This window comes from Dipodomys merriami, unplaced genomic scaffold (assembly GCF_024711535.1).
Source record: "Dipodomys merriami isolate MVZ:Mamm:240054 unplaced genomic scaffold, mDipMer1.0.p SCAF_12, whole genome shotgun sequence".
In the NCBI taxonomy this organism is placed as follows: domain Eukaryota; kingdom Metazoa; phylum Chordata; class Mammalia; order Rodentia; family Heteromyidae; genus Dipodomys; species Dipodomys merriami.
The window spans coordinates 10,654,466-10,681,334 of NW_027202493.1; the positions used below are offsets into that span (position 1 = coordinate 10,654,466).

The following is a 26,869-nucleotide window of genomic DNA, read 5'->3' on the forward strand; positions in this document are numbered from 1 at the left end:
ACTAAGCTTATTGACTGGGCATTCAAAAGACATGGAATGATGGGGGCAACAGGAAGTTCATTCAGCTTTAAAACAATTACCTAATTTGTGATAGTATGGAACACTGAAAACACACTAAGGAGGGAGGTGCATTCCAATTCCTAATGTCCACTCCTCTCTCTTAGTAACTATAAGTGTACAAGTTAAGACCCCATATTTTATGTTTCTGGATCTTAGTTTCCTCATGAGTAAAATTTTAATTTTGACTTGCTTCTCTATAAAATGTTTTATGGCTCTAAATGTTAATTATTCTTTTATGGTCTCATTTAATATAATTCAGATATGTGAACATCATTGTTAACTTAGTATTGACAGCACCAATCATTCTGTTAGCCTTTTGAATACATCTGGATAATGAGATTTCTGACTTGTGAAAGTCAAAACATTTGAGTCTATTCTCCCACCACAAAGAGTATTTATCTCCATCTAGACTTGGCCCCCCTCCATCTTATGAAGCCAGAAGTCATAGAAACAAGTTTATATACTGTTACATTGGTGTCAGTATTTGCCAGTTAAGGTTTAGGCCATCTAAACACTTCAGATTGACAGGGGATTGATACATTATTACTCCCTACCCCTACCCCTCTCTCTCCTTCCACTTCCACAGAGCAATGTAGATATGATGACAACACAAAACACACAAAAAAGCCACACGAAACCTAACCCAAACCAAAAATGGTTATAGGATCAGATGTATGAAAAAACTGTTCTGTCTTAATTTACACATTTCTGTGTTATAACAAACACAAAACGATATAATAACTGAAGTAACACTTCATTTCTTTTTCATTTGTAACTATCATTTTGACTGAATATATAGTATTCTTTTCTCCTTATTCCTTTTGAGAAACCTAAGATTTGTTTGATGGGGAAAACTATAAAGTTTTGCTTGCTTTAAGGATTATACTATTAGTTGCCACTAATAATTCTTAAGTTTTGCTTAGGCAATACTTAGCATCATGTAACAATCAATGGCTGCTGATTCTTTTTGCTCCCAGAAGATCAAGCAATTATGACCCAGGAAGCTCTACCAAGGGATTACAAACAAATGCTAACAAGAGTTCAATTCTACTGTCCTTATATCATTCTGTTTATTTATGGAGCTCTTATTGCTGTGGCACCAACATATTTCATAAAACAAATACTTCCTTGCTACTTAGCAAAGGAAGAGACAACAGTGAAAGTCACTGGGGTAGTAAGTGGCCTCTGTGGTTAAGGTCTCCCTCCTTTCCTCCCCCAACCCAAGTACTGAGAAACCACAGACCGAGGCCATCTGCTCCCAGGCTCCTGATCCTCAGAGATACTGGTCTCAAAACAGAGTGGAAGAGAGAAAAGTGAAGAAGAAATTTTTGGGGCAGACCACTGGAGAAGTAATGATGGGGTATGAAATAGGAGAAGAAAGAGAAAAGAAACTGGAATTACAAGGAAAAAGGAAACAAAGGAAAAGAAGCTAGAGAAATAAAATTGTATCAATATCTTATACCAACATAGATAACACAGTTAGGACCCAAGAAATCTAGTATCTAAGAATATGCTTTTCTTTTTTGTATTCATTATCATTGTCTTCACTGTTGTTTTTGTTTTCTCTTCAAAAGCACTTGTGTATGTGCAAATTTTTAATTTTAAATGGCAAAGTTTTGGACTAAAATGAGTTACAGAGGAGATACTTGTATTAAAGAACTAACTTGCCTGGCAAATCCTTCACTACATTTGCTTACAAATGAGTCTATAAATTACTCTTTTGCATGGAGAATATCACCTCTGGAAAGACACTGTAAATGATATTGTGTCACATCATGTTCCTGATTAAATAAAAAATTTTAAAGTAGTTTACCTGAAGAAGAGTCTATTATTTACCCTCAAAAAATTTTAGGTCTATTTACTTATATCAGAAAGCTCATACTCAGGTAACATCTGCCCCAGATAACTATAAATATTTTCCCCTATAAGTGGCTAGCTCATTGTTCCAATTTTGATTCCAAATTCAGTTTCTGCACCAAATCCATTATACCTGAAATAGTAACAATTAAGATAATCAAAGCACGAAAGTAAGAATTAAGATCATCAAAGCATATATTTCTAGTCCTACATTAAAGAATAATGGACACATTTATTATGCTCATTACTACACATTCATAATAAGTGCCATGTTTTTTCAAAATTGCATTTCTATGTAAGGAAGGTCATTATACAAAATAAAATATTAAATACCCTCAAATACGCAAATCCAGAAAAACATTAACTATTTTCCCTTTTTGTAGGATTATGACCCCAGAGTCCAGTTAATAAGACTTCAGTTGAAGTTCACTGCAACAATGTCCAATACATTTAAAGAATAATTATTTCTCCTCCTAACAGATTTTCTTCTCTTTTCTTTTTTTTAAATAAAACTCATATGGGGACTGTTTATATTTTGGCCTGCCACCTTAGGCCTACCAAGCTCTATCTTTTCACACATGTTTTAAATAATTTCATTGTATCTTATTTCATTCATTAATTATGAGACAATTTCCTTTTATTTAGCATGTTATATGTATGATATACATGCATACCAGCTATAATATATTGTATATATTTAAATGTTTTTAACTAAACAATCCTTACATTTGACTTAGCTCATGTAAAATTACTCTACATGAAATGATATCTTTGTCAAACATTGACAAATCCCATTTGGAATAATAAAAGAGCGTAAAGTGGATATAATCATTATTCAAAGCAAAAATTCATGATCTTTCCAGCCAGATTATTTGAGCTACATCTCAACTGTAGTTTTCCCATACTCCAATCTCAATACCCTTGAGAAACACAATTTAGTCAACCCTCTTGTCTTTTTCTTTCTTACAAAAAACTTTGATCATTCTATCTATAAAGCCTTTGTGTACTGATTTTTGGCATTACCTAAAGAATAATAAGTGTGGCATTATGAGGTAAAATATCATTTTTTATTGTACTGAGGTTCAAGTAACTAGTACAGTTCTACATTATACTGAGACTAATGAAATTAATTTTTAAATAAGTTTTTATTGTGAAAATACTGCACAGAGGGTTTACAGTTACAGAGCAAGATAATGAGTACATTATGTGTAAAGGCACCTATGATTTGTTTCTAGAAATGCTGATATTCATACATATAGTCATTTATGAATTCCGACTGAAACAGAAAAGGACATTAATATTTCTCAGTCCTGTTCCAGTCACATACTTTTCTTCACACATTGTAACTTATTTTGTCCTCATCACTATTTCTGGAACATTCCATTGATTGCTACCCTCATTTGTTCTGATGTAAAAAGCAGTGCTGAAGTGATTTGCTCAAAGTCACACAACTTGTCAGTGGTGGAGCTGGTTCTGGATCTCAACTTTCCTATGGTATTTCTTCAACCCTAAGTCTCAAGTTTCATAAATTCCCTCAAGCCTTAAACATTTTCTTCTAACACTAACATACAATCACTGTCAAGATCAAAGATGGAAAACATTCAAGGTGAAAAAAGGAGTCAAAAGCAGGAGGAGGAGGGCCAGGTGCTGGTAACTCACACCTGTGTAAACCTCGCTACTCAGGAGGCTGACATATGAGGATCACGGTTCAAAGCCAGCCTAGGCAGGAAAGTCCCCATGAGACTCTTATCTTCAATTAACCACCAGAAAACCAGAAATGGTGCTGTGGCTCAAGTGGTAGAGTTAGCCTTGAGCTGAAGAGCTGAGGCCCAGAGCTCAAGCCCCACAACCAACAAAAAAAAGTAGAAGGGAGAAATTGGTACTGGGTTTGTGTTTCAGGTCTATGATGTTTCAGGCCTAGAACTTGGTGCTTTTTAGCATCTCATTTAATCCTCCAACACCTCAAGGCATATTTATCAGATAGAAAAAAGGAAACAGGTTAAGTGGGTATGTCCTACTTGCTCTAGACTGTGAGCAAGGACAAGTAGGATTAAAATCAGAGTCTTCCCAGTTAGAAAGCAAATGAACTGAGAAAAGAGTGGTAAGGGACTGCTTGTGACTCCCTCACCAGTATCACTGCTTGAATATGATCCACCATAATAAGAAAGTAACTTCTTTCCACATAAATGACACAGTTTTAACTGGGATAATAAAAAACAAAAACAAAAACAAAAAACAATTCTCCAGCATCCCAGTTACTGGGAGATGGATGTCCACATGGCAGCCCAGACTAACAAGACCACTGAGGAAGCATCCTCTTTTCTGAAGAAGATAGCTACAATTGAGTAACAAAAACTTAACAAAATAGAATTTGAATAAATGAGAAAATTAAAAATAGTTTAGTTAAATAATATTTAGTATTTCAATCTAAGCTTCAAAGGGTTTTGAGAAGAGCAAGTTGAGCTAAGGAAAAGGGTCATTTAGGTTTAGTCTTTAGTACAGTCACCAATTAATGATTGTGACCTTGGGCAAGTCACTTCACTTATCCAATCCTGTGTTTTGTTACTTCCAAGTGACTCAGGGATCTGCCTACAATTGTTTAACGTGTGCAATTCTATAACTATAAGACATCAATAATATTACTCAAAAACAACCTGTGAATGCTTACAGACCACACACACACACACACACACACACACACACACACACACACACACACACACAGAGTATGTCAAACTCATTGCAGTAAAGATGAAAATGAGGAGTAATTTCACTCATCTCTAGCCAATCAATCTTCACCTAAGTGATATACAATTGCATATCTTTATGAAGTTTAAGAACTAATGACTTCATGGCAGATTCTAGCCTTTCTCTGGACAGATAAACTAAAAAAAATCTTGGAGATGTTCTGCAAGTCAAAAAAACACAGAAAATAAGATTAAAAAGGTAAAACAAAAAACCTATCAGCTTTCTGAAACCTGAAAATAAAATTTCCACATGCTAGAAGAACTATGTATGTATTCTCTACATCAAAAGAAAAAGCCTAGGGCTGGGAAGGTGGCTCAGTGGTAGAGAGCTTGCCTTGCAATGCATGAGGCCCTGGGTTCGATTCCTCAGCACCACATAAGCAGAAAAAGCCGGAAGTGGCCCTGTGACTCAAGTGGTAGAGCTCTTGCCTTGAGCTGAAGAGCTGAGGGACAGCGCCCAGGCCCAGAGTTCAGGCCCCACAACCGGCGGGGGAAAAAAAAATGTGACAAAAGAAAAAGTCTAACAGGTTAGAATGATGTTATTTTCAGAACCAGCCCAATATTTTGATTAACTCATGCCACACTGATCAAAAATGAATCATTCAAGGTTACCTGGCTTGTTGGTAGCAGAAGTAGGATTAGTGTCGCTATACAACAAAGGCCATTTTCTAGATATTTTTCAGTATTTAGTTGATGAAAAAGTGATGAAGAATAGTATTGGTAGTCAAAATGAATGTACAGAGAAGAAATGCTCCCTTCTTCCAAAGGATATACATGTGTTTATGCATGTGTATTGTATGTGTGAGTAGCAAAGAAATACAGTAATTGAATTATGCAACTAGATTTTTTTATCTTCCAGAACATAAACTCTATGACAGCAATAGTCCCTGTTGCCAGTCTGCAACAGTGGCTGACATATTGTAGGTATGTAATACACATGTAATACACATGTGCAGAATGAAGAGTAAGAGGCAACAAAAATAACACATTGACATAAAGCCTAAAAAAATACGAGTATGTTACTGGTTTTCTAAAAAGTTCAATGGACTCAATGGGCAAAAGATGCATTACTGGTTCTCAGTAAGAGAGAGAGAGAGAGAGAAAGAGAGAGAAAGGTGGACAGATAGATAGATATGTATATATGTATTTTTCCTTAAAAAGCTTCTGTCAAATGTTAAAAGGAAAAGGAAAGGAGTCAAAACACAGATGTATGGTTTGAAATTTAAGGACTTCCTGAGAGTACAGAAATGTCTTGGACACAAACATATAAAGGAATCAGCAGGGAAATCTGCAGCAGGCACTCTCAGAGAAAGGAGAAGAGCCCCCCCCTCCAAAAAAAAAAAAAAGAGGAGCAAAAGTTCACCTTTATTATGTCAATAAAAACATGGCATTTTAATTTCTTTTGCTGGTTGGAGACAGTTTTAATAGGTGTTTATAATATGTGTAAATACCATTCAGTGTTAAAAGCAATACACGATGTAAAGTGTGAAGAAACAGGGGAAGATATTTGGGTGTTTTAAAATGCAACGAGATACTGATGGTATAATCACATTAATCAGAAAGATTGAAAATGTAACTGACAAGCAAGATGAGTGATCTTGGTATCACAAAGGAAAAAGGAAGGGAAATCAACGTGAGATATGTAGAGATGAAGCAAGCCATAGAGCCATCTGCTGTGTACTAGGGAACAGCTCACCCTGGTCAACTCGAGCTGTTTCAACATGCTGAACAAAGGGGGGAAGAACCAATCAAAAGGAAAGTAACAAAGCAAAACACCCTTGCTGAAAATTTAATAAGAGCAAAACAGGAAGGAAGGAAAGAAGTTTAATTCTAGTGATGTGAATTGCACTTACTTGACCAATGGTCCCAGCAGGTACCAATGGTGCCACTTAAACCATTCAGATTAGTCTCCAGCTTTAATTCTTTAAAACAGGGAGGAGCTATCAAGAGGTATGGGGGGGGTTCTGTGTGGGTCTGTGGGTCTATATATGTATGTATCTATGTGTCTGTCTATGTTTGTGTGTGTGTTTACTGAAATTCTGCTAGACAGGAAATGGCTCTCGTTTTTTACTTCTTTATTTTCTACTATTTTGGATTTCATAAAATTTTCAGTTTAGTGAATTTCAGTGAAAGAATTTCATTCATTATTTCAATTGTTCAGTCCTAACTGGAGATTGTTCACTTTCATTCACTTTGTTCCTGCTTTGAATGTCTTAGGCTTTAAGCAAGGTGAGGAGAAAGTTATTTGCAATTGCCATTCTAAAATACCTTCAAGCTCAGTCAAGAGGAAGGATCCACTGGCACTGAAATGGAAAGTACTTTGGAATCAAAGGAAAGAAATGTTTGGTGTATTCAGTCCATCCTGTGGGTCCTCTGCAGATGGTAGTGTTCTTATTGTCACTGTGGCAACAACTTTTTTTGCCATGCAACTTCAGAGAGAGTTAAGACAAAGCAAAACGAATTTGGCCTGAGATTAAAATATCAATATATTCTTGTGTCCAAGAGTCTGTTGTCAAGCTGGGCCTTCTATAACAGACAACGTTTTCCTTCAGATGGTACCATAAGATTCCTGGCTACAATCTAATTAATCAGAGTTTTTTCATAGTACTCTAAGCTTGAAATTTGCCAAACCTAGTCTCTCCAAACTCCTTACCTATATATGTAAAGGGTAGGAAAAAAAATTAAAACCAACGTAAAGAAAATAAATTAGTGGTTTAGGCTGTGGCTTTAGCTCACTGACAGAGCACTTGTCTAGCATGTGTAATGCCCTGGGTTCCATCTCTAATATCTTCCCAAATAAAATTTCTTTAAAAGGGAATAAATAAATGGTTCAATTATAACATGACTCAATGAAAACCAAAACTTTACTTAGCATCACAATTCAATCATTTTGATATTGGGGGGAAAAGCAATAAAGCATATAAAAACCAGAATAATAATTACATATATGCATATTTTCATTCCACTTTTGTGTTAAATTTCTCAAAAAACTATAAATATGCACATAATAATATGATGAACACATGAAATTAGATTATCCTATGAAAGGAATAATCATTTTTATGAACCTGACAAAAACACTGTAAGTATAGGCAATTTCAAACATTCTTTTCTGCCTTGTATTGTAAAACAAAAAACACAGAGCTTATCATTTGACAATAGTTAGTGAGGAAGAAAGTATATTTCTAATACTTATAAAACAAAACTCTAATGGCAAGGGGGTTTGGTCTGGGGACAAATGCAGCAGACAAGATTACTATGTTGCTCTTCTATTCTCTCAGGCTCTAGCATAAAGAACAATCAATTAGCCTTCAACAGACTATGGCCTTGAAGGTTACAGCCCTAACCATGATATACAGAATAAACTGAGACAGAAAGAAAACTGGAAGGGAGCATAAAGTCCTGAGCCCACTGCAAAGTATGCTTCAACCATGAGACTGTCACTTAAAAATATAAGCCATGACAGTTTAGTTCACATCAAAAACAGGGACAAGGAAAAGAAAGTCCTACTTCTTTCTGTCACTGAACAATGCTTGCTTAGATGAAAACAATAGAATACAAAAAGAATAGACTACAAAATCTCTAAGCTTTTTTCCTGTCTTTTCCATTATTTAATAGTTACAAATCTTTTAACAACAAAATAACTGTTAATAAGCCTCTTGCTATTCCCTTCCCATCATAAATACAATTGTTTTACAAATTTTCATTATATTTTGAGCTACTAGTCCAAAAAATGAACAGTGTGTCACACAGGATGCTACTACTGTACCTCTAACTTTTCAGGAGCAAAGCACTTCCCGACTGCTTATCTCCAATGCACGGGAAAATGCTGCAGCTTTGTTGCTGGCCAGAACTGGGCACTGAGATGCTTTTAAGCAGCAGTAAATCTTTTCCACTTATTACTAATGCCACAAAATCAATTCCTGGCTTGAAAAAAAGTGGGGGGAAAAGAAAAGAAAAGAAAAAAAGACATCTATTTGGAATGCATAGTCTTATTAAAACCCTTAGTAGAAGAATTTCCTTTAAAAAAAATACTTAGAATTTCACTACTACTTTTAATCGGGCTCTAGATTAGCAAAATGTGCTACATGTTTCTTTGTTTGCTTGACTTGATCAGATTAAGAAAATTATAGCATGTAGCTACAATTTTTTTAAGAGCCATCTTTCTTTACTAATTCAAACTACCTAGACACATTTTAATTAAAGGTAAGTGTAAACTGGTAAAGACAAAGAAGTAGTCTTGTCTTCATTGGTGCACTCTGTTTCTCTGTATCTGCAGGGTATGCACTTGCTTTTTATAGCCTATCATTTCATCTGGGTATTAGTTCCCGGTCACTTTGCCAGGTGGGAAGAGGCAGCGAATGCAGTTTGCCTGTCAGACCTTAATGATGCATCAGGGATTTGATAAAGATACAAACCAGTGTCTGCATAAAGACCGTTTTCCTAATTGCAACTGCAAAAACAAACCTCTTTTTAAAATCTGTGTACTGAAACTGGTGTGTATGTGTGTGTGTGTGTGTGTGTGTGTGTGTGTGTGTGTGTGTATATGCAAAGATCTTGAAACCCAAACGTAAGTTTTTTTGTATGTTGTTTTATACTGAGCTACCACATACTGAACATAAATGTCTACAGGATGTCATCTTTATTCTTTATCATGGTCTAGAAGGAAACTGAAGGGGTATTTCAGCACAGTTTCCCCACCTCCAACGGTTTTAACTCTAAGATTTTACATACAGTATTACAAATCTGATTACCTTGTCTTTTACTTTTTTCTACTAAGTCAATACTCATCAATGGTAAAGAGCACCAGAAGACAGTGAAAATAAAAATCAACTACAAACAAGTTAAGAAAGAGCCATAAAAACTCCCTGTTAGAATTCTACACTGACAACTTGGAACAATCTGACGAGTCATGGTTTCATTCCTGTCAACTTTCCAATCTAAAACAATTGCATTGACTCAGTGCACAGGGCAATACAGAGTTCTGTGTTGTTTTAAGAGCTTGGAGTCTCTTCATTCACGGGCTATTAAACTGGGCTTCGGCTACCTGACTGGCTAAAGTGACACATCTTAAAACCAATGCAGTACCTTCCTAATGGATCTCGTACTTTTTAAATGACTGGCAAAGAAGCTATTTAAACATATGATTACAGAAGACCAACTAATTTGGGAAAACCCCTTTGTGCATATTTGTAGGAGTTTTAAACAAAATAAATTGCCCCTAATCAGTACTCAGTGCTCAACAGTATAACAGAAGGACAGCAAGAGTCACAAGCTAAGGAGAGGAAAGGTCACTGACTGTAAATGTCTCAAAACCTGCTGTAATTATAGGGAGGCATGAAAAAAAAAAACAAAGATGGGGAGAAGTGATAAAGAAACAGGAAGAAAAGATGGAGAAAGATGATGTCAACTTGGGGCTTCTGGGAGATACAGATGAACCAAAATGCAACCCAAAGTCTCTAGTGAGAAAAAGAAAGAAATTATACTCAATGGCATAGAGAAGTACCATTTTTGCTAATTTATTTTAAAGAGTTTTTTTTCATGTTAAAGATAAACAGATGCACTGAAATTCAAGGATGACTTGCAGGCTGAAGTTTGGGATCCTCCACCCCACATTTAACAAGCTGTTTTAAAGGAGCTGCTGTTAAAAGACTGATTCATACTAGGAGTTCACATGATTTCTTTTTTCTTTTTTTTTTTTTAAACTTGTCTCTTCAATGACACCCTAAGCATCTCGGTCACGTGATCTGCTCAAACAAAACCATGCAATTAAAGCACAAGAAGGAAAGCAGCAGTTTAACACTCTAGAGAATACCTTTGGGGAGCTCAAACCCACCCTTTCATTCATTCAATGTCATCATCATCATCTCTCTCTCTCTCTCTCTACTTACAAAGTTTAGGAGCAGTTTGGAGATTAGTTTCTGTTGTTTGTGGCTGAGTTGCTGACTTGGGTGTTCTCACCTCAGGGTTCCGAGTGGCTGAAGGGAAGAAAGGTGAAGTAGAAGGCCGGAAAGAAATGGCAAAAATGCGATGCTTGAGGGTTGGTGCTGCTGCAGATTCAGAGGATACAGCAGTATTGTCAACTTGCAGTGTAACTTGAACCTCAGTTTCAGATTGAACCCTAGAGACAGGTGAAGTGTACGCCTCAGATGATACCCACACCGCTGAGGAAGCAGTTGGATCCCGAGCAGTCACAGGGTCCTGGCCTAACCCTCCAGGGTCAAGGTGAGTAGGAGAGTCATACTCAAATATCTTGTCCACAAACACCCACTTGAGGCCAGCAATGCAGAGGCAGAGGCTGACGAGGCAAGCCAGAATGGGGACAATGCAGATCTTCTCTGAGTTGAGGCAACCTCTCAGGCGCTCCGCTTCCAGGCACACACAGCAGGGCCCAGCCAGGCCCACGAGTCCAGAGCTTCTCCCATCTTCTGTCTGGGTCTCTGGCATGTCTTCAGCTGCCGGAAGCCCATCAAGAGATGGGTCTTCACTTAGCTGAATGGAGGGACTGGAGGACCTCTGGCCATCTACCTCAGACATGTCTGGGGAATAAATCTCCATCGGCTCACCTCCAGAAGGTCTGGCCTCTCTGGCAGTCCATTACCATGCAGAGCTCCCCCCAACCAAATGATACAGCATCTTACAGGGGGAAATCGATAAGTCCGCCAAGTCCAAGGCCATTATCAAAAAAGCAAGAGGAGTCCAGGAGGAAGAAGAAGAAAGAAAGAAAGAAAGAAAAAAAAAACAGAAAAGAAAAGCAAGAGAAAGCTTCGAGCAACTACAAAATCAAAGTAGATCGTAATAATTCTTTAGTTGTTCTTTCTGGGCCACTTTTTTTTTTTTTCCAGTTCTTTTAAATGCTGCTCCAAACCATCCCAGTTGGTTAAGAAGACAAGCAGGGTGGGAGCTAAACTAGAATCGGAGCGGATGGCTGGTTAATTAAGTAAACCAGTAGCCCAAACTGAAGGGCATGTTGCTCACCTCAAGCATCTGAAGCTGGTGTCTGCTGAGATGAAGAAAACAACTGTCATGCAGAAGAAGTAAAAGCAAAAGCAGGACCAGCGGCGGCGGCGGCGGCGGGAGCAGCGGCGGAGGCAGGAGAGGCAGCAGAGACAGTAGCAACAGCATCCTGTTGTGTGATAGCGCTGGCTGAAAGAGGCTGAATCATTACAGAGCAGCAGGTGCCTGTCCTCGGAGCATCTCTGCAAACAGTACCAGCACCCAGGGAGGGATCTGAGCGCAGCGTGCGGCCGGGAGGGGCGGTAACTCCCTTCCCCGCCCAGCCTCCACCCCCACCCCCAACCACTCCTCTTTGTCCTTTCCGAGCCTCAGTCACTTTCTTCCTTCGCAGTCTTCCTTCTTCGCAGTCTCTTTCTCCTGCTTCCCCAGCTCCATCCCAAACACATCGCCCCCGCCCCCGTCCCGACTCTCTTTTTCTCTCTCTTCTCCTTCCTCTCCCAGCCCCCACCCTCTCTGTCCCCACTCTAAGCTGCTGTCTGGTCTGAGTGAAATCCTTTAGTGTGCACCCAGCAACACAGGACTGCCAGGGACTTCCTATTTTATCCAATTAGAAGGAATAAAGGCCATCAAATCAAAGAGAAGCAGGCAGGCACCAGTGAAGCTGGGTCCCCATGGCCCCCACCCCCCTTTTCTTCGACAATAAACCACCCCAGTCCCCCCCCCCCGCACCTCCCGACTCCCCCACCTTGCTAGCTTTCAGTCTTGCTGGCTCTCTCTTTCCTTCACCCACTGTGGGGTCAGAAAAAGCTCAGCGATCGATGGCAATCTAACAAAACTGTGATGGGGGGTTGGAGGGGGGCTGTAGGTGGGATCTTCTGGGTTGGACCTGAGGCTTGGCAAAGTCTGATATCTGATTCCTCCCTAGAGAGGTAAGCCTTTCAACAGCAATTTCTTCTTCCCTAGCTAGCCCTCTAATAAGTTTTGTTCACCGACAGGACTGTTATTAGTTGATTTGCAACCAACAGTTAGAACACTGTTTTCCAACCATGGACAGCTCTGTCTCTAGCCCCTTCTGTAGTGAGTGTATAAGATTCTGTTGGAAGAAGGAAATAGTGGGGCAGGGAAGAGACACCCATACATTCCTGACCTTTCAAGGTCTAATTCCCTTGTCCCACCTTGAACACACCAGACCAATGTCAAGGTGTCAGGATCCGTGTAAATAACAGAGCTGTGTGAAGGGAGCAAAAATGAAACTACACTTTTTAAGTTAGCTTTTCATTGTGACTCCACACTGCAGAGGTTTGAATTCTCTGGACACGGTAATGTGTGCCACATGTCCTCAGCTAAAAAATCGCACTGCATGTATTAAGAAGAGTTTTCTATAAGAGTGTGCTTTGGGGTTAGGTTTCAGTAGCTTTACCATACAGACAGTCTCCATGCTGATTTTTTTTTCTTTAAAAAAAAAAAAAAGCAGCAGTCTTTAAAGGACTAGAAGAATCTCGCTGTTCTAAAAGAGGTCATGGACTCCTGGGAAGTGTCTGTTGCGTGGCAGAGTGTACTCTGTATATCTGAACCTTTAATCCACACTTCACTGTGATTAGACACCCAAATGGTTTCTGAGGAACCATTCTGTTCGCCGATGTCAATAGGAGTCTTAAAAACTCTCTGTAAATCTATACTACAGATCCATCCTAAGGAGTCCCAGAGTAGTAAAATATAGAGCCCAAGTCTAGAGAAAATCTGCTTTAAGCATGTGATATTTTGTACAGCACAATCTCCACTGCTTTGAAATATATTTAAACTTTAAGTGGTAGGAGGTAAGCATATCATCATTTCCTTCCAGATGAAATTACTCCATAATTATAAATTATTTAATGGATATTAACATCTTAAACTATGTTTTCAGTACTACCACCATCAACAACAAGAGCATAGGGCCATTTTGCATAATTATAACCATGACAATGACAAATTTATGGGTAAAATAGATTACCTTTTTAAAGTTCACCTCTATAAAACCCACAAGTATATACCAGTAACCAGTATTTTTAAATAATTTGTATGCTTATTTCCTAGTTTCATCTATTCGATTTCAAAGCAATGAGAGCTCTCTTAACAAAGATTCTAGTGATGGACATGAAATTTTACAGGGTAGGAAATTTACTAAAGCATTGAACACTTCTTAAAATCTTCATTACCAATATAATTGAAATATCTTAAAGTGATATAACAGGTAAGTGGTTATGATCAATTACAGTGAGTTACAATTTTTTCCAAGATCTCTCAGTTTAAATATCCTGTATTGAATTTTTAGTTCTGCCCCAATATATTATATCCAAATCTAATTACACTGACATTTCATCCATGGCCGAGTTAATCTAGATATCAGACCAAAATGGGACTCAAGTGGGCCCACATCAGATAGGAAAAAATGCCACAAACAATAACTAGTTTTGAAAAGGGGTGGTTAACTGTATCAGTAGCAATTACTTCATGTAATATCAAATATACTCAGCGACAAAAATAAGTTACTAGACACCATGCTAGTTGTTATACTAAAATCTCTCAATATGTACGAAGAAGAAAAATGTATCATTATTTGAAGGCTAGGACAACAGAATCCTACCAGCTGACACAGCTATTCTTTGCCCTAGAACACACATATCAGACACTGGGCTATGTATGTTTTCTCCCTGGAAATGTATTCCATGAATTTCTACAAAATTGCTTTCTGCACTAAATTGGCAGATGGATGTAATTGGGGGAAAGGAGTAGGAAGGGGCTGGGGAATAAAAAGAATGCTCCATTAGTTCTGCCCTGGGGACTAAGAGTCAGAAGTTGCCTTTATCCCTTCATCAAATCCTCTGTAGCAATAAAAGCATAAGGAAAGGTAGTGTACACAGAGTTGAAGGTCAGGATTTCCTTGGGATGAAAAACACCTTTACGGAAAGGCATGCATGACTAAGAAGAACTGTAAGAACATATCCTTTTTAATCTTTTAAGTAATACCTTAACAAAATCCAGCATTTAAGAGATTTCAGCATAAAATTTTACAAAGTTTTACATATTGAGTAATTTTAATCATCTTGGTGGCCTCTCTCTCTTTCCCCATCTAGCCTATTCCTCAATATTCAACAGATTTCGGTGAGTTTTCTTGTGTCACCAGTGCCATTCACAGATGCCAGATAACATTTATTTATCCTTCCCCAGTCCTACTTATCCCCTCAAAAATTCCTCAGTATACAGACATATTCTATAAATGTATGTATATATGATCCTGTATGTGTTTATATATGTTTATCTTTTAGATTGGGCATTTACATATTACAGCACACATGATTTCTAATCTTCACCAATCCTGTATAGTCCATATGGCCTTGGAAATGAAGATATATAGGCTTAGGTAACTGTTGTAGACTAAATGATTAAAATGATACAGCCAAGATATGAAACAGGCCTAACTCATGCCATTTCTTTTGGGAAATTAAAATTTTTTTAAAAGCTTTGTTTTAGTCAAAAGATTACATCTGCAAGGTAGATCTAAGGCATGTGATCTGACTCAGTGTGCTTCACACTTCTAGATAGTGCTCTACCACTTCAACCATGCCCTCACTCATATATTTTTACATAACAGTTCAATGGAAAAAAACAGGAAAACCACAAAACAATAAAAATGGGATTATTAGCCTATAGTTAACTTAGGGCACCCAGTTTCCAAATTAACTCCAAATTTTGTAATTCTTATTTTTGCTATAATTCTGCCTAGTGATTCTGAGCAGGGAGTTATAAGGACTAAACATAATCCATCCAAATTAGTAGCTATTTATAGTTTAAATCAAATCAGCTGTTACAGGGTTCTTCTTGGGGTCTATTTCAATTATTTTTGTGAAGTAAATGGCCCTGTAATAGCTTAAAGCAACAACCACTTTTATTGGGTCTTCCTAGGCTTTAGACCTACAGGGCTATAAGGCAGAGTAGGCCTTCTGCACCATTTCATGCCAGCTGGGGTTGCAATCAGCTGCAAGGGCAATCGGGCTGAAATATTTAAGATGATTCACACGTATGGCCAGCAGATGAAGCCAGATGTCAGGTGCAAGTTCAACAAGGGTGTCAAATGGTACGCAAACATGTGGCCTCTCTATGTGGTTTTAGTTCTCATAGTAAGATGGCTGGTTCTAAGAAGAAGCATCTATCTCCAGAGATCAGAAATAGAAGCTGCTAGTCCTATCTGGCCATGGTTCTATTGCACCCTACTAGCTAAAAAGTCACAGGGTCAGTCCAGATTCAGGACAGAAGTGATAAGACTTGATCAAGAAAATGACAAATTGTTTGCTGTCATAATTAACTTACCACTGCAGGTAAGGAAGTAAATGTTAGTAAGTCACTTTGGATGAAGAGGAGACACAATAATACAGAATGGATCTGGCAGAACCAAGTCAAATACACTTCTTTTTCTGATCCACTTTGCTAATATTGTAGCATTCTTCTAATCTAGCTTTAGTGAAAAGTGTATCTCACATTGTCAAATAAAAATACTTAAATTTCTCTGTCACCTCAGCTCAAGCCAGGCTGCTTACTGCTGCATTTCTTTCAGTTATTTAATCATCAGAAGATATAACATAGATCCAACCAACAAATATGGATTAAAAAGTGTTCATTTGCAAAAAAAAAAAATGTTCATTTGCTTTTGACTGTATTACTCCAACTTCTCACATCTTTTACTTTTATATCTGTATTTTGTTATCTGAAAAAGTTTATACTTTCTCCTAAATGTTATAGCTGAGAAGAGGAGAATTCACTTCTTAATATATAAGATAGACTGAAGATAGTAGTTATTTCATTTTTGGTGATATCTATGTATAAATTGTAAATTATGTATTTATTTGCTAGGGAAATACAAGATCATGATTTTTTCAACAGAAAGTTCCTGGGTCTAAATGAAACTTTAAAACTTGTAACACTAGCAGAATATAAAGTACTGACATATCTCTTAGATGTTGCCACACATCCAAAAACATCTTCTTAGGCTTCATTGGAGCCCTTCATAATTTTCCACACCACAGATTTCTTAACTGTTCCATTTATTGAGCATACTTTCACAGTTATATGTCCCTATTTAATTACATTATATATACAGGACTAAAAAATGCCATTTCTTATAATACAAAGACTGCCAATATCTACTTGTCTCAAGCCTAGAACCATAAAATGTATATTTTAATTAATTTATTTTTTGATGTTAAAATGAACTACCTTATTAAGTCTCCTTATTGAATTATATTAGACATTCATTCCATAAGGTATGAAGTCATTTAATCTTATTTTCTGTGATATAGAAATATTAAAATATAGTTGCAAAGATTATAGAGCACATGAGTAAAACTTCTATTTCCTAAGCAATTAACTAATTTTTTCATTAAGCTACTTAGGTGATTATAGAATATGTCTTGAAGATGTAGGTGTTCCCTCATATTCTTCAATGTACATATGTAAAAATGGAACTCTAACTTGAGGGATTGGGAGAGATGGGAGACAATGCTGGAAACAGTTACAATGATCAAGATGAATTACACTCATACATTACTATGTTGAGAAGCCCCTTTGTACAACTACTTGAAGATAATTTTTAAAAATTTAAAGTACATAAATATCCATCTATCCATCTAAAATATTCTGTGGCTGGGTAAGGTGGTGTACACTTTTAATCCCAGCATTTGAAAGGTTGGATTAAGAGGACAGTAAATTTGAGGGCAGCCTGTATTACATATCAAGACCTTATTGACAAACAAGCAAACACACATCCTTGTGTACTCTCTTTTATTTACCTTCAAACTATATAAAGCCCAGTTCAGATACCACCTTATCAAATTTTCTAATTGTTTCATAATATATCTGACATGAATTTAACCTATCCTAATGAAACTCAACTATTCCAATCATGCTTACTTAATTCTCAACCAACACAGATTCTTTCAGTGAAGGAAAGATTTGGAATAAAGCAATTTATTTTTATTTTTATTTTTTCTCCAACAAAACAGTTCTCTGAGGACAAAGTAAATCCATGGGCTGTTTGATTATTTATGATGTTAAAAGTGATGTTAAAGTGAAAGTAATTTCACCTACCTTCTTTCCAGTTTGGGGGGGAAACTCAAGACTCCACCCTTTATTCTTACTTAAAATGTTGGCAGACAAGATCATTTTACTTAATTTTGAGAATTAGTTTGTGAGATGCTGCAACAAATGCTTGATATTGATTGTGCTTCTGTGGTCTCATTTTGTAACATGATGATCAATTTTCTCTGGCATATCTTGTTCTGGGTATAAGTTTATAACTTTTGCAATTAAGAATACAGTAAATGAGCTCAAATATAGATGATAATTTTATGTTGGAATATATTTTAATGTATGACAGTTATAATAGATTTCTTTCAATTTTACAATGCACTTACTTAGATAGAAGCTATTAATTTTTTATTCCCAAAGAAAAGTCCCTATTTATACACAAATACACTTTATTTCACTTGTTTATAAAGATTTTTCAATTTTTCCTTTTTAAAAATGGATGTGTAATTGTGCATATTTATAGAATACAATGTGATCATTCAAAACATATATAATGCATAATTACTACATGGGGATATTTAGCCATTGTATTATTGCCCTGAAAGAGCCCATTTCTAATTTCATTAGTCACTTTCTTTTGAAATTATACTGAACATGCTTTGGAACTCAGTGGGGGGTGGGGTTGCCAAATTGTGATAAATGTCACTGTTGAGTTTGTTTAAAATGGTTTATGACATAAATTTCAACTCAATAAAAAAAATATACTGGGCACTCATCCTGTTTTAAGCTTCTCCAACACTTATTTTTAAAAGGTAATCATGTTCTATGTGAGTAGTTTTACTAGCAGGATGCAGTAAAGTAATAATACTTCATAATTTGACAGTTGCCCTTTCTCCTATAAAGAAACCAACAGATACACAGATGTAGCTCAATGGTAGAGCACTTGTCTGGTTTGTGTGAGGCCCTGGGTTTGATGCTCAGCACTGCAAAAGACAAAGACAAAGAACAAGAAAAAGAGAAGAAAAGGAAAAGGAAAGACAGGGTGTTTTACCATTGACAATTTATGCTACCTTGCCTGGGACCTCAAAAAGTACAATAAAGTTATTATGAATTGATAGATCATTGATAGTCTCAATTCAAACCAAGTTTATGAAAAAACAAAAAAAGATCTATTCTGTCCCATTTAAGAATCTTTGCTGTTCTGTACCATCCGGTTCTCCTATTTAGAATATACTAAATATATGAGCAAAGGATGAGGGGGAGATGGCAGAAATTGGGTATTACTGTTTTTCCTTTATAGCATGCTTTGAAAAACAAAAATCATGTGTACGAATTCTCTGACACTATGAACTCTATAAGGACAAGCCATCGTCTTTGTTTCCACTGGTCTATTCCCAGTATCTAACATAGACCCTAGCACAAACAACCCATTCCATGGGTCTGAATGAATGCATCAATATGAAAAACTTCAGGATATAGGCATGCCAAACAGTATAAGCAAATGCAGGAAAATGTTAAATGATGCAGTGTGTGCGCATGTGTACATGTGCGCATGTATGTGTGAGAGAGAAAGACAGAGAAAGAATTCTGATGTGTGAGATATGGCTGGATGACTTTGCATAATATTTACTGGAGCAAATATATTGGCTTAGTCACCTTCAACAGAAATCTTTGATTGGTTTCTTTAATATTCACCATTACAGTTAAGTTCAGGACACAGAGTAGCATTAGCCAATAGATATTTTCTGTCTCTCTTTCCCTCAAGTCTTATAGCAAGTATAACAAGAAGGCTTTTAACATGGACAATTTTACTTTATAAAGATAATAACAGATGTATTATCTGTTTTATCAGTCAAAGAAATTTTGGTCAAAAATAAATAGGTCTCTAATAACCAACATCAGCTTAATATAAGTTCAATGTGTTCTCAAAGATGAATGTAACTCAACTTGAGTTATGCTTTGCACTAATTTATTGTCAATGGACTCTAAATTGAACCCTCAACCAGCCTAGAAATGTGAATTGTAGATAGCATAACACAGCAGTTTTTGTAAATGCTCAGAAATATGTGTTAACTTGATTTTAAAAACTTTTGCTTCAAGTGGAAGCTGAGAGTGAGATTACACACATTTGGAGATAGTTATGCGTTATTCTACGAGTCACTCAAAAGATCCTTACAATTCCTGGAAACCCATCTGTGCAATAAGCCCTTGTAACAGACCCAACATAAAGGAAACTTGGGGAAAGGAATTACCTGAAGTGTTTTACTTTTAAACATAGCCCAAATTTCTAAATCTGAAAAGACATTGGCCAAAAGAAACATCTAACAGTGTAATAGTTTCCTTAAAGTAGACACAGTTCTTTCTCATTACTGCACCACAGTACAGAGAAGAGAGGGATAAAAATACATGCAGTTTCCAGAACTGATTTCTGCATTCCCAGTGAGTCACTTAACTGGCAGCATCATTGTAAGGCCACAGCCTTATTTATGATGCTCAGAGAAACTGAAACATCCCATTTAAAACGAAATGCTACCTTCACATTTTTCTGCTGTTTCTCAGCCTAGGAGGTGGGAACTTTCCCTACATTATTACATTTTTTATGACTTTATAAAAATATGATTTGAAAGTCAGACAATAAGGATATGTTCTGATTTGACCTCCAACTCAAAACTTCGTGTTAAAAAAAACATACAAGATTTTGCTAGCATCAGAACTGAATGATTTCTTTCTGTTTTGGAAATTATTTGGAGTAAAAGGATTTGGGTTCAACACAAAGTCCAACTGTAACCTCAACAATTTAAATTGTTGGAGCTTATCTGGGTTTACCTTTTATTCTAATAATCGAAAAAGAAATCCCAAGGGGTTTAACAAAAACAAAAAATAAATAAGGTAACATAGGAATTAATTTCAAGATCAGGACTAGAATTCAAGTCTTATGGGCAGCTCTTCTCACTTAAACTCATTTCTACCAAGGACAGCTCTTTAGATATTTACTATCAAGGTTGACAAAACCACTTGCTTAGACAGTTTAGCTTTGTCTGTCACTGCTGTGTAGGTGATTGCCCCAGAAGTAACTCAGTTTGACCCTTCTACAAGGACTGTTCTACTTGAAAGATTACTCCATTTAATGCTCTCTAGCCCATCTGTGGTCACAGCACTACTTAATGGTCCTCTTTCAGAAAGATACTCATAGACAAATCTTTACAGTGGGACTCAGTCTTTGAATAGTCATCAAACTAAGGGAAGTAACCTATACTTCGCTACTTCCCTTCCCCTTAACAACCCTCCTTCCACCCCTCCACTTCCACCTCCCCACTCTCCTCCACCTTTTCTACTGCTCTGATTTTAAGGAATAATTGACTTTTAAAATGAACTTCAAAATTATGCCAAGGACAAAGGATTCATGGAATTTGGACCATTTTCTACTGCAATGAAGAATCTTTCTGTGACAAATAGTTAACTGCTATAGAAAATCAAGAGCTTTTTCTGTATCCCTGTCCCCAATACCACTTATTTATTGCAAAACGCTGTTTCGTTAATGCTAGCACTAGGAAATTAGAGCTTCTGTGAACAAAATGGATAGGAGAACATGAAGTTCACATTACTGGCAAATCCAGAAGGCTCGGGTGATACTAGGTTTCATTCTACAAAGACAAATCAAATCATTGCACTGCTTGAAGCATTCCTAACCTGAACATACCTTTACTAGTGATCAGCTGGTCAATGACAACTATGGGTCAGAGTTTCCAAGGTGAACTTCTCCCTTGCTCTATTCCCCTCCCTATTATGCAAACATATTTTATGAACTATTGAATATGCATGATGCAGTACAAAGCCCCTTTAAAAGCATCCGTAGTTAACTAAATCACACCACTGACAGCAAGAGGCATGCAGAGCAATTTAACCTAGCAGGAAAAGCACTTCTTTTACCTATCACTGCAGTGCAGAGAGTTCTGACCATATGTTTCTTTTCCATCTCCACATACCTCCGGTAAGAAAGGAAAAGCTTAGCTTAAATGGCTCGAAATGCTTTTAGACAGGTTTCTGAAATGACACATAAATCTTTCCAAGTATTTATCAAAATCTTCCCTGCAGCTTTGGCATGACTCTGTCACTGGAAGCCAGACAAATAGCCTGTCTTCAGGTGACATCTGCTTAACTGCAGGCTAAATACCTAGACTTAGCACATTTTCTTCTGTGCCCTTCAAAAGGTGTACTACTGTTTAATGACAGATACTCAAGTATCTAAAAGGTGAACTCTCCAGCATTTTTCCCCAATTTACCTTCAAGAAAATTCATAGGAAAAAGGTTTTGGGTGAGAGATAGGAGGGTCAATCAAAAGTTATTGTTACTCTTTTACAAGGTAAGTGATAATAATTAAGCAGTTTTCCATGGGACTGAAGCATCTGGAGATGCAAAGAATAGCAGAGAGCTGGGTGCTGGTACCTGCAATCCTAGCTACTCAGGAGGCTGAGATCTGAAGATCGCAGTTCAAAGCCAGCCCTGGCAGGAAAGTCTGGGAGACTCTTATCTGCAATAAACTACTCAGAAAAAGCCAGAAGTGGTGCTGTGGCTCAAGTGATAGAGCGCTAGCTGTGAGCACAGAGAGGCTCAGGCCAAGTGCCCAGGCCTTGAGTTGAAGCCCCAGGGCTGGCAAAAAAAAAAAAAAAATACAGAGAGATCACTGATTTTTTTTTTGGGGGGGGGGTCCGGTTGTGGGGCCTGAACTCTGGGCCTGGGCGCTGTCCCTCAGCTCTTCAGCTCAAGGCTAACGCTCTACCACTTGAGCCACAGCGCCACTTCTGGCTTTTTTCTTTTTGTTTATGTGGTGCTGAGGAATCAAACCCAGGGCCTCAGGCATGCAAGGCAAGTGCTCTACCACTGAGCCACCTTCCCAGCCCCGATCACTGATTATTTTTAAGTGCCTTGAGTAGGTTGAACATTTTTAGTCATTTCATATACAGAATTAGGTATGCTCCTTGAGAGGAGATTTTTTACAATAACTTCCTGCTGCAGAGGAAAAAAAAAAAAGTGTTGGATTGGTTCAAAAATAATTACTGTCAGAAAATCAGAGCTAAACTCTTGAGTTGTGCACTTCAAAATGAAATGGCATTCCTGTAATTCAGCCAACATATAACAACTAAACAGGAAATTTGCTGCTCAGCATTTTCAACTATCTTCTTTTTATAAGTTGCCAGGTTAAAAAAAAAAAGAAAAAGAAAAAGAAAACCTCAGGATGACCTGTTTTTCAAAAGCAGTAAATTTAAATATTTAAAGCCAACCTATTAGATGTAACAAAACAGATACCATACTATAGTAACTTACTTTGCTATCCATTCAGCTACCCATCCCCAAAACATTCAGTAGTTAGTTATGAGGGAGGTATTGTTCTGAAGTTTGTAAATTTCATAGGAAGAATTAAAAGAAAATTTCATTCTAATTTCGGTTCCTGAAATAGATTTTTTTCAGAGAATTATATATATAACTATATTTATATAATCATATATATATATATATATATAAACAGGCTACAAAGTAAGTAATATTATCCTATTTTATAGATACATAGAACACGAGACCACCTCTGACTGCCCAGCTAGAAAAAGAACTTCAGAGGTGACATCTTTTTCCTATTTCATAGTGATTTTGGAGTTATTTAGTGGAAAAATACTTTCCTAGAAAATCACTAATTGCATAAAGATTTTAAAGGTAATTTTTTTTATTGACCTCTATGGTAAAATTTCTCTTTGGATCTACATAAAACTAGTCATGAAAGGAAAGAGCAAGAGAAGGGAAATATGACAGTAAGAATGTACCTGCTCACATACACATTAGTTTTTACCTTGGAGGGATTTACTTCTCATACCAAGGCAGCGTAAGAATTTACTATACAACACTAGGCTATCCATTTAATTATGCTGTGTAATTGGAGTCTGACCATGGTGAAATCAGTCCATTTAAATGATGTTATCAGTAAGTATATGAATCAAAGCAATTAGCATATTAAATCATACGACATACTCTATTGTATGCATCTGAGTTTTCCTAGTTTCCTAGTTTTCCTTCCAGAAAGATGCTGTCCCTGCTGCCTTTGTATGTCCTTCCCTCCCTCTCTCTTTCTCTCTCTTGTCACTCAGACTCAGGTCAGCTGGAACCCAGGGCAAAGAAAAATTCATGGGACAGAATTTCAGCCACTGCAAAATGTCCTTCCATGATAAATACATCTCAGAATTCACGAAGAAATGATTAGAATGAAGTAGTTATCATTTTTATAGAAAAACCAAATCTCTCCTGTCTCCCCCCCCCTTTCTGTCTCTTTGCATGTGCCTAATATGAATCAAGTCTTATATAAAACCAAGAGGAAAAAAAGATGGGGTTGAGAAAACAGAAACTGCCAGGTTCCTTGTTCCAGGATGTTTACATTTTAATGGAAAACATAGTTTTCTTATGGGCAAAATCTTCAGAAATGAGAGTCCACAGATTAGTAGAGAGTTACCATAGATCCTATTTGTGTGGCAGTCATACAGCAATGTTTCAAATGAACTCCTTATGAAGCATTGTTTATTATATACGTATACCTAAATAGTTGAGATTTTCTTCCACTAAGGATCAATTATAAATAAAAATGTCTTCTTCTAATAGTGTTTTGTTTTGGCTAGAAATAGATGGATGCAGAGATTCAATTCCAAAGACAAGACTTTGACTAGTCAAAAGACCTTTGGAGGCAATGGAGGATTAGTGGCCAAATAACATATCTAACCACGCATCTCCATTCTCAGAAACTTTCAAAACCAAAATCCCACCAACACAGACTTGACTATAGTAGTAATTTGATGATAAACTGGTGACTTAAAGAGCTGTAGACTATTTTGGAGGCTGGAATAAATACAAAAATAAGGCATTAATATATTTTTTATTATTTTTTAAATTTAAATTTTATTGTAAAGGATGTACAATATTTTATTATTATCTATTTTGGAAACTGAAATATTATGGAGATTTCCTAATTTCACAGAAATTTTTATCTGTGTGTATGTGGGTATATGTGTGTGTTAGTACTAGGGCTTGAATTCAGGGCCTTGCATTTTTGCTTGGCTTTTTTGCTCAGGGAAGAAGCTCTAATTAAGCCACACCTCCACTTCTGGCTTTTTGCTAGTGAACTGGAGATAAGATTCTCTTAGATTTGTCTGCCCTGGCTAGCTTTGCCTCTTAGTCCTTAGATCTCAGCCTTCTACATTGCTAGAGTACATGCATGAACTACTGGCACCAGCTTGAATTTGAAATTTCAGCATAGTAAAAAAGTATAGTCAAAAATCAAAAAGAAGTTTGCATGATATTCATATAGATAAATATCTGATGATATGATTTGAAGGTTGGTTGCTTATAGCAACTAAATCAATAAGAAAATCTGACATGATTCCAAGAAAAAGTATTAGAGATTTTGATTAAGTATTGGTTCTAATGAGGTAGATAGTACAACAAAATCACTGGCATATCAAAGGCTAAAAATGACCAAAAGAAGCTCTGCTGTCAGAGTCACATCCTATCATCTTTCTCAACATCTGAGCTGCTCAGAGATGAGCCTGAGGGTAATAAAAGAAATCAATAACAAAACAGGATGTATATTATTTATCTAGTGAGAAACATGATTTTTTTCTTCTTCCAACTAATGAGAACATACATGGCTAACATACATGGCTCTACAGCAACAAGTTTGTCATAAAAGCATGCAAATCGATTTGAGGTCTCATCCGTAATCTTAATGCATGTACTCTCATTGTATGACATGTTCAATGGCAGATGTCTAATGAAGGAAAGGATCTACACTGTATTGAGGTGGAAGTTTTTATCTCATTCTATTTTTAGAGATGTATTTCCAAATGGCATTAAGATGATTTTTATGAAATCTATTTTCTCTCCTACTCAAAAGTAACACCTTAATTTTTAATGACATAAGTTTACAAACATTTGAAGTTAAAAATAGAAATATAACAAGGCACTAGTGTATCAAGACTGCAATCTTAGCCACTTGGGGGGCTGAAATCTGTCGGATTATCTTTCAAATACAGCCACAGCAGAAAAGTCCTCAAGACTCTAAAACAAGCAGTAAAAAGCTTCACTGGGAGTGTGGTTCAAGTGACAGAGTGCCACCCCAGCAAGTAAGCTGAGCAGGCACCAGGACCCGAGTCCAAACCCTAGTCCAAACCCTCTCCTCCCCGCACCCCCAAAAAACAGCACATGGTATTCACTTTGCTATTATCTTATTAACACAGTACTTTTTCTCTAGCATTACAAATCCAATGATTTTCTAGGCTACTGAGTGCCTTGGCATATTAGATATCACCTGCAACCAATATCTCATCATTATTATTAAGAATCACCATACAGTTCAGTCAGCAAAATTAGTTTTACATATCCTGTTTATATCTACTATAAATACCAAAGGCATTCTATTAGGATTAACACAGTGATTAATAAATACATCATAGAGTCAGTTTCTAATCAGTGCCTCCAGTTGCCTACAACTACTTCCACTATGGTTCATCTCTCAGCTCTATTACCTTGACTAACAAAGAAATGCCTACTAAAGTCTAAGGGTCTGTGTAGTTATAGGAAAGTAGATTCATTATTTATAAGGATGTAGAGGCTAGAAAGTTCGGCTCTGCAGCTTACCCTAGCAGTAGTAGGCTTGAAGCTATTGGCAATAGGAGCTTTGCCAGTGCATTAGAAGATGAGATAGAAGGGATCTCTGCCAAATAAAATAGCTAAGTAATAACAAATGTTAAAGAAGATGAGCCTTGAGGGATGGAGGAGTCCTGAGATCACTGTTGTAACACTATGTAAGAGATCACCAAGCTTCTGCAGTCAGTGCAGAAAGGAAAGCTGAAATCCCAATGTGTCTTACCATTTTTGGGTGCTTCCTTTTTAATTATGACCATATATCCTTTTTTAATGTTAGTGAAGTATCTGTTCATAAAGGATAAATGATAACTAGTATAAAGGGAGATAATGATCGGTGGGAAATTTTCCGATGGGCCATCCTACTTAGAAATCCATATTATGATATTAGTGATCCCCTAAAAAAATGTTATTATTTCCCATTGATTTCTAAGAAGAAGAAACTCAACCACAAAGAAAGCTGCAATTTCTTATCCTTCATATGTTCAAACTGATCTATTGCTACA

At 36.8% G+C, this 26,869-nt stretch overlaps 1 protein-coding gene across 13 annotated transcripts in view; it reads right to left on the reverse strand.

The window, feature by feature from the left end:
- Positions 1-26,869, reverse strand: part of Nrg1 (neuregulin 1) — a 1,056,971-nt gene that overhangs the window by 108,101 nt on the left and 922,001 nt on the right. For 5 of the 13 annotated variants that reach the window (XM_070016214.1, XM_070016211.1, XM_070016213.1 and 2 more), the window contains exon 1: positions 10,556-11,601. The exons of the other annotated variants lie outside the window; for them this stretch is intronic. In XM_070016214.1, the coding sequence (XP_069872315.1) occupies positions 10,556-11,222 (667 nt within the window). In that variant the 5' untranslated portion in view covers positions 11,223-11,601. Of the gene's footprint in view, positions 1-10,555; positions 11,602-26,869 lie in introns of those variants that run through there. 13 annotated transcript variants of the gene reach the window in all.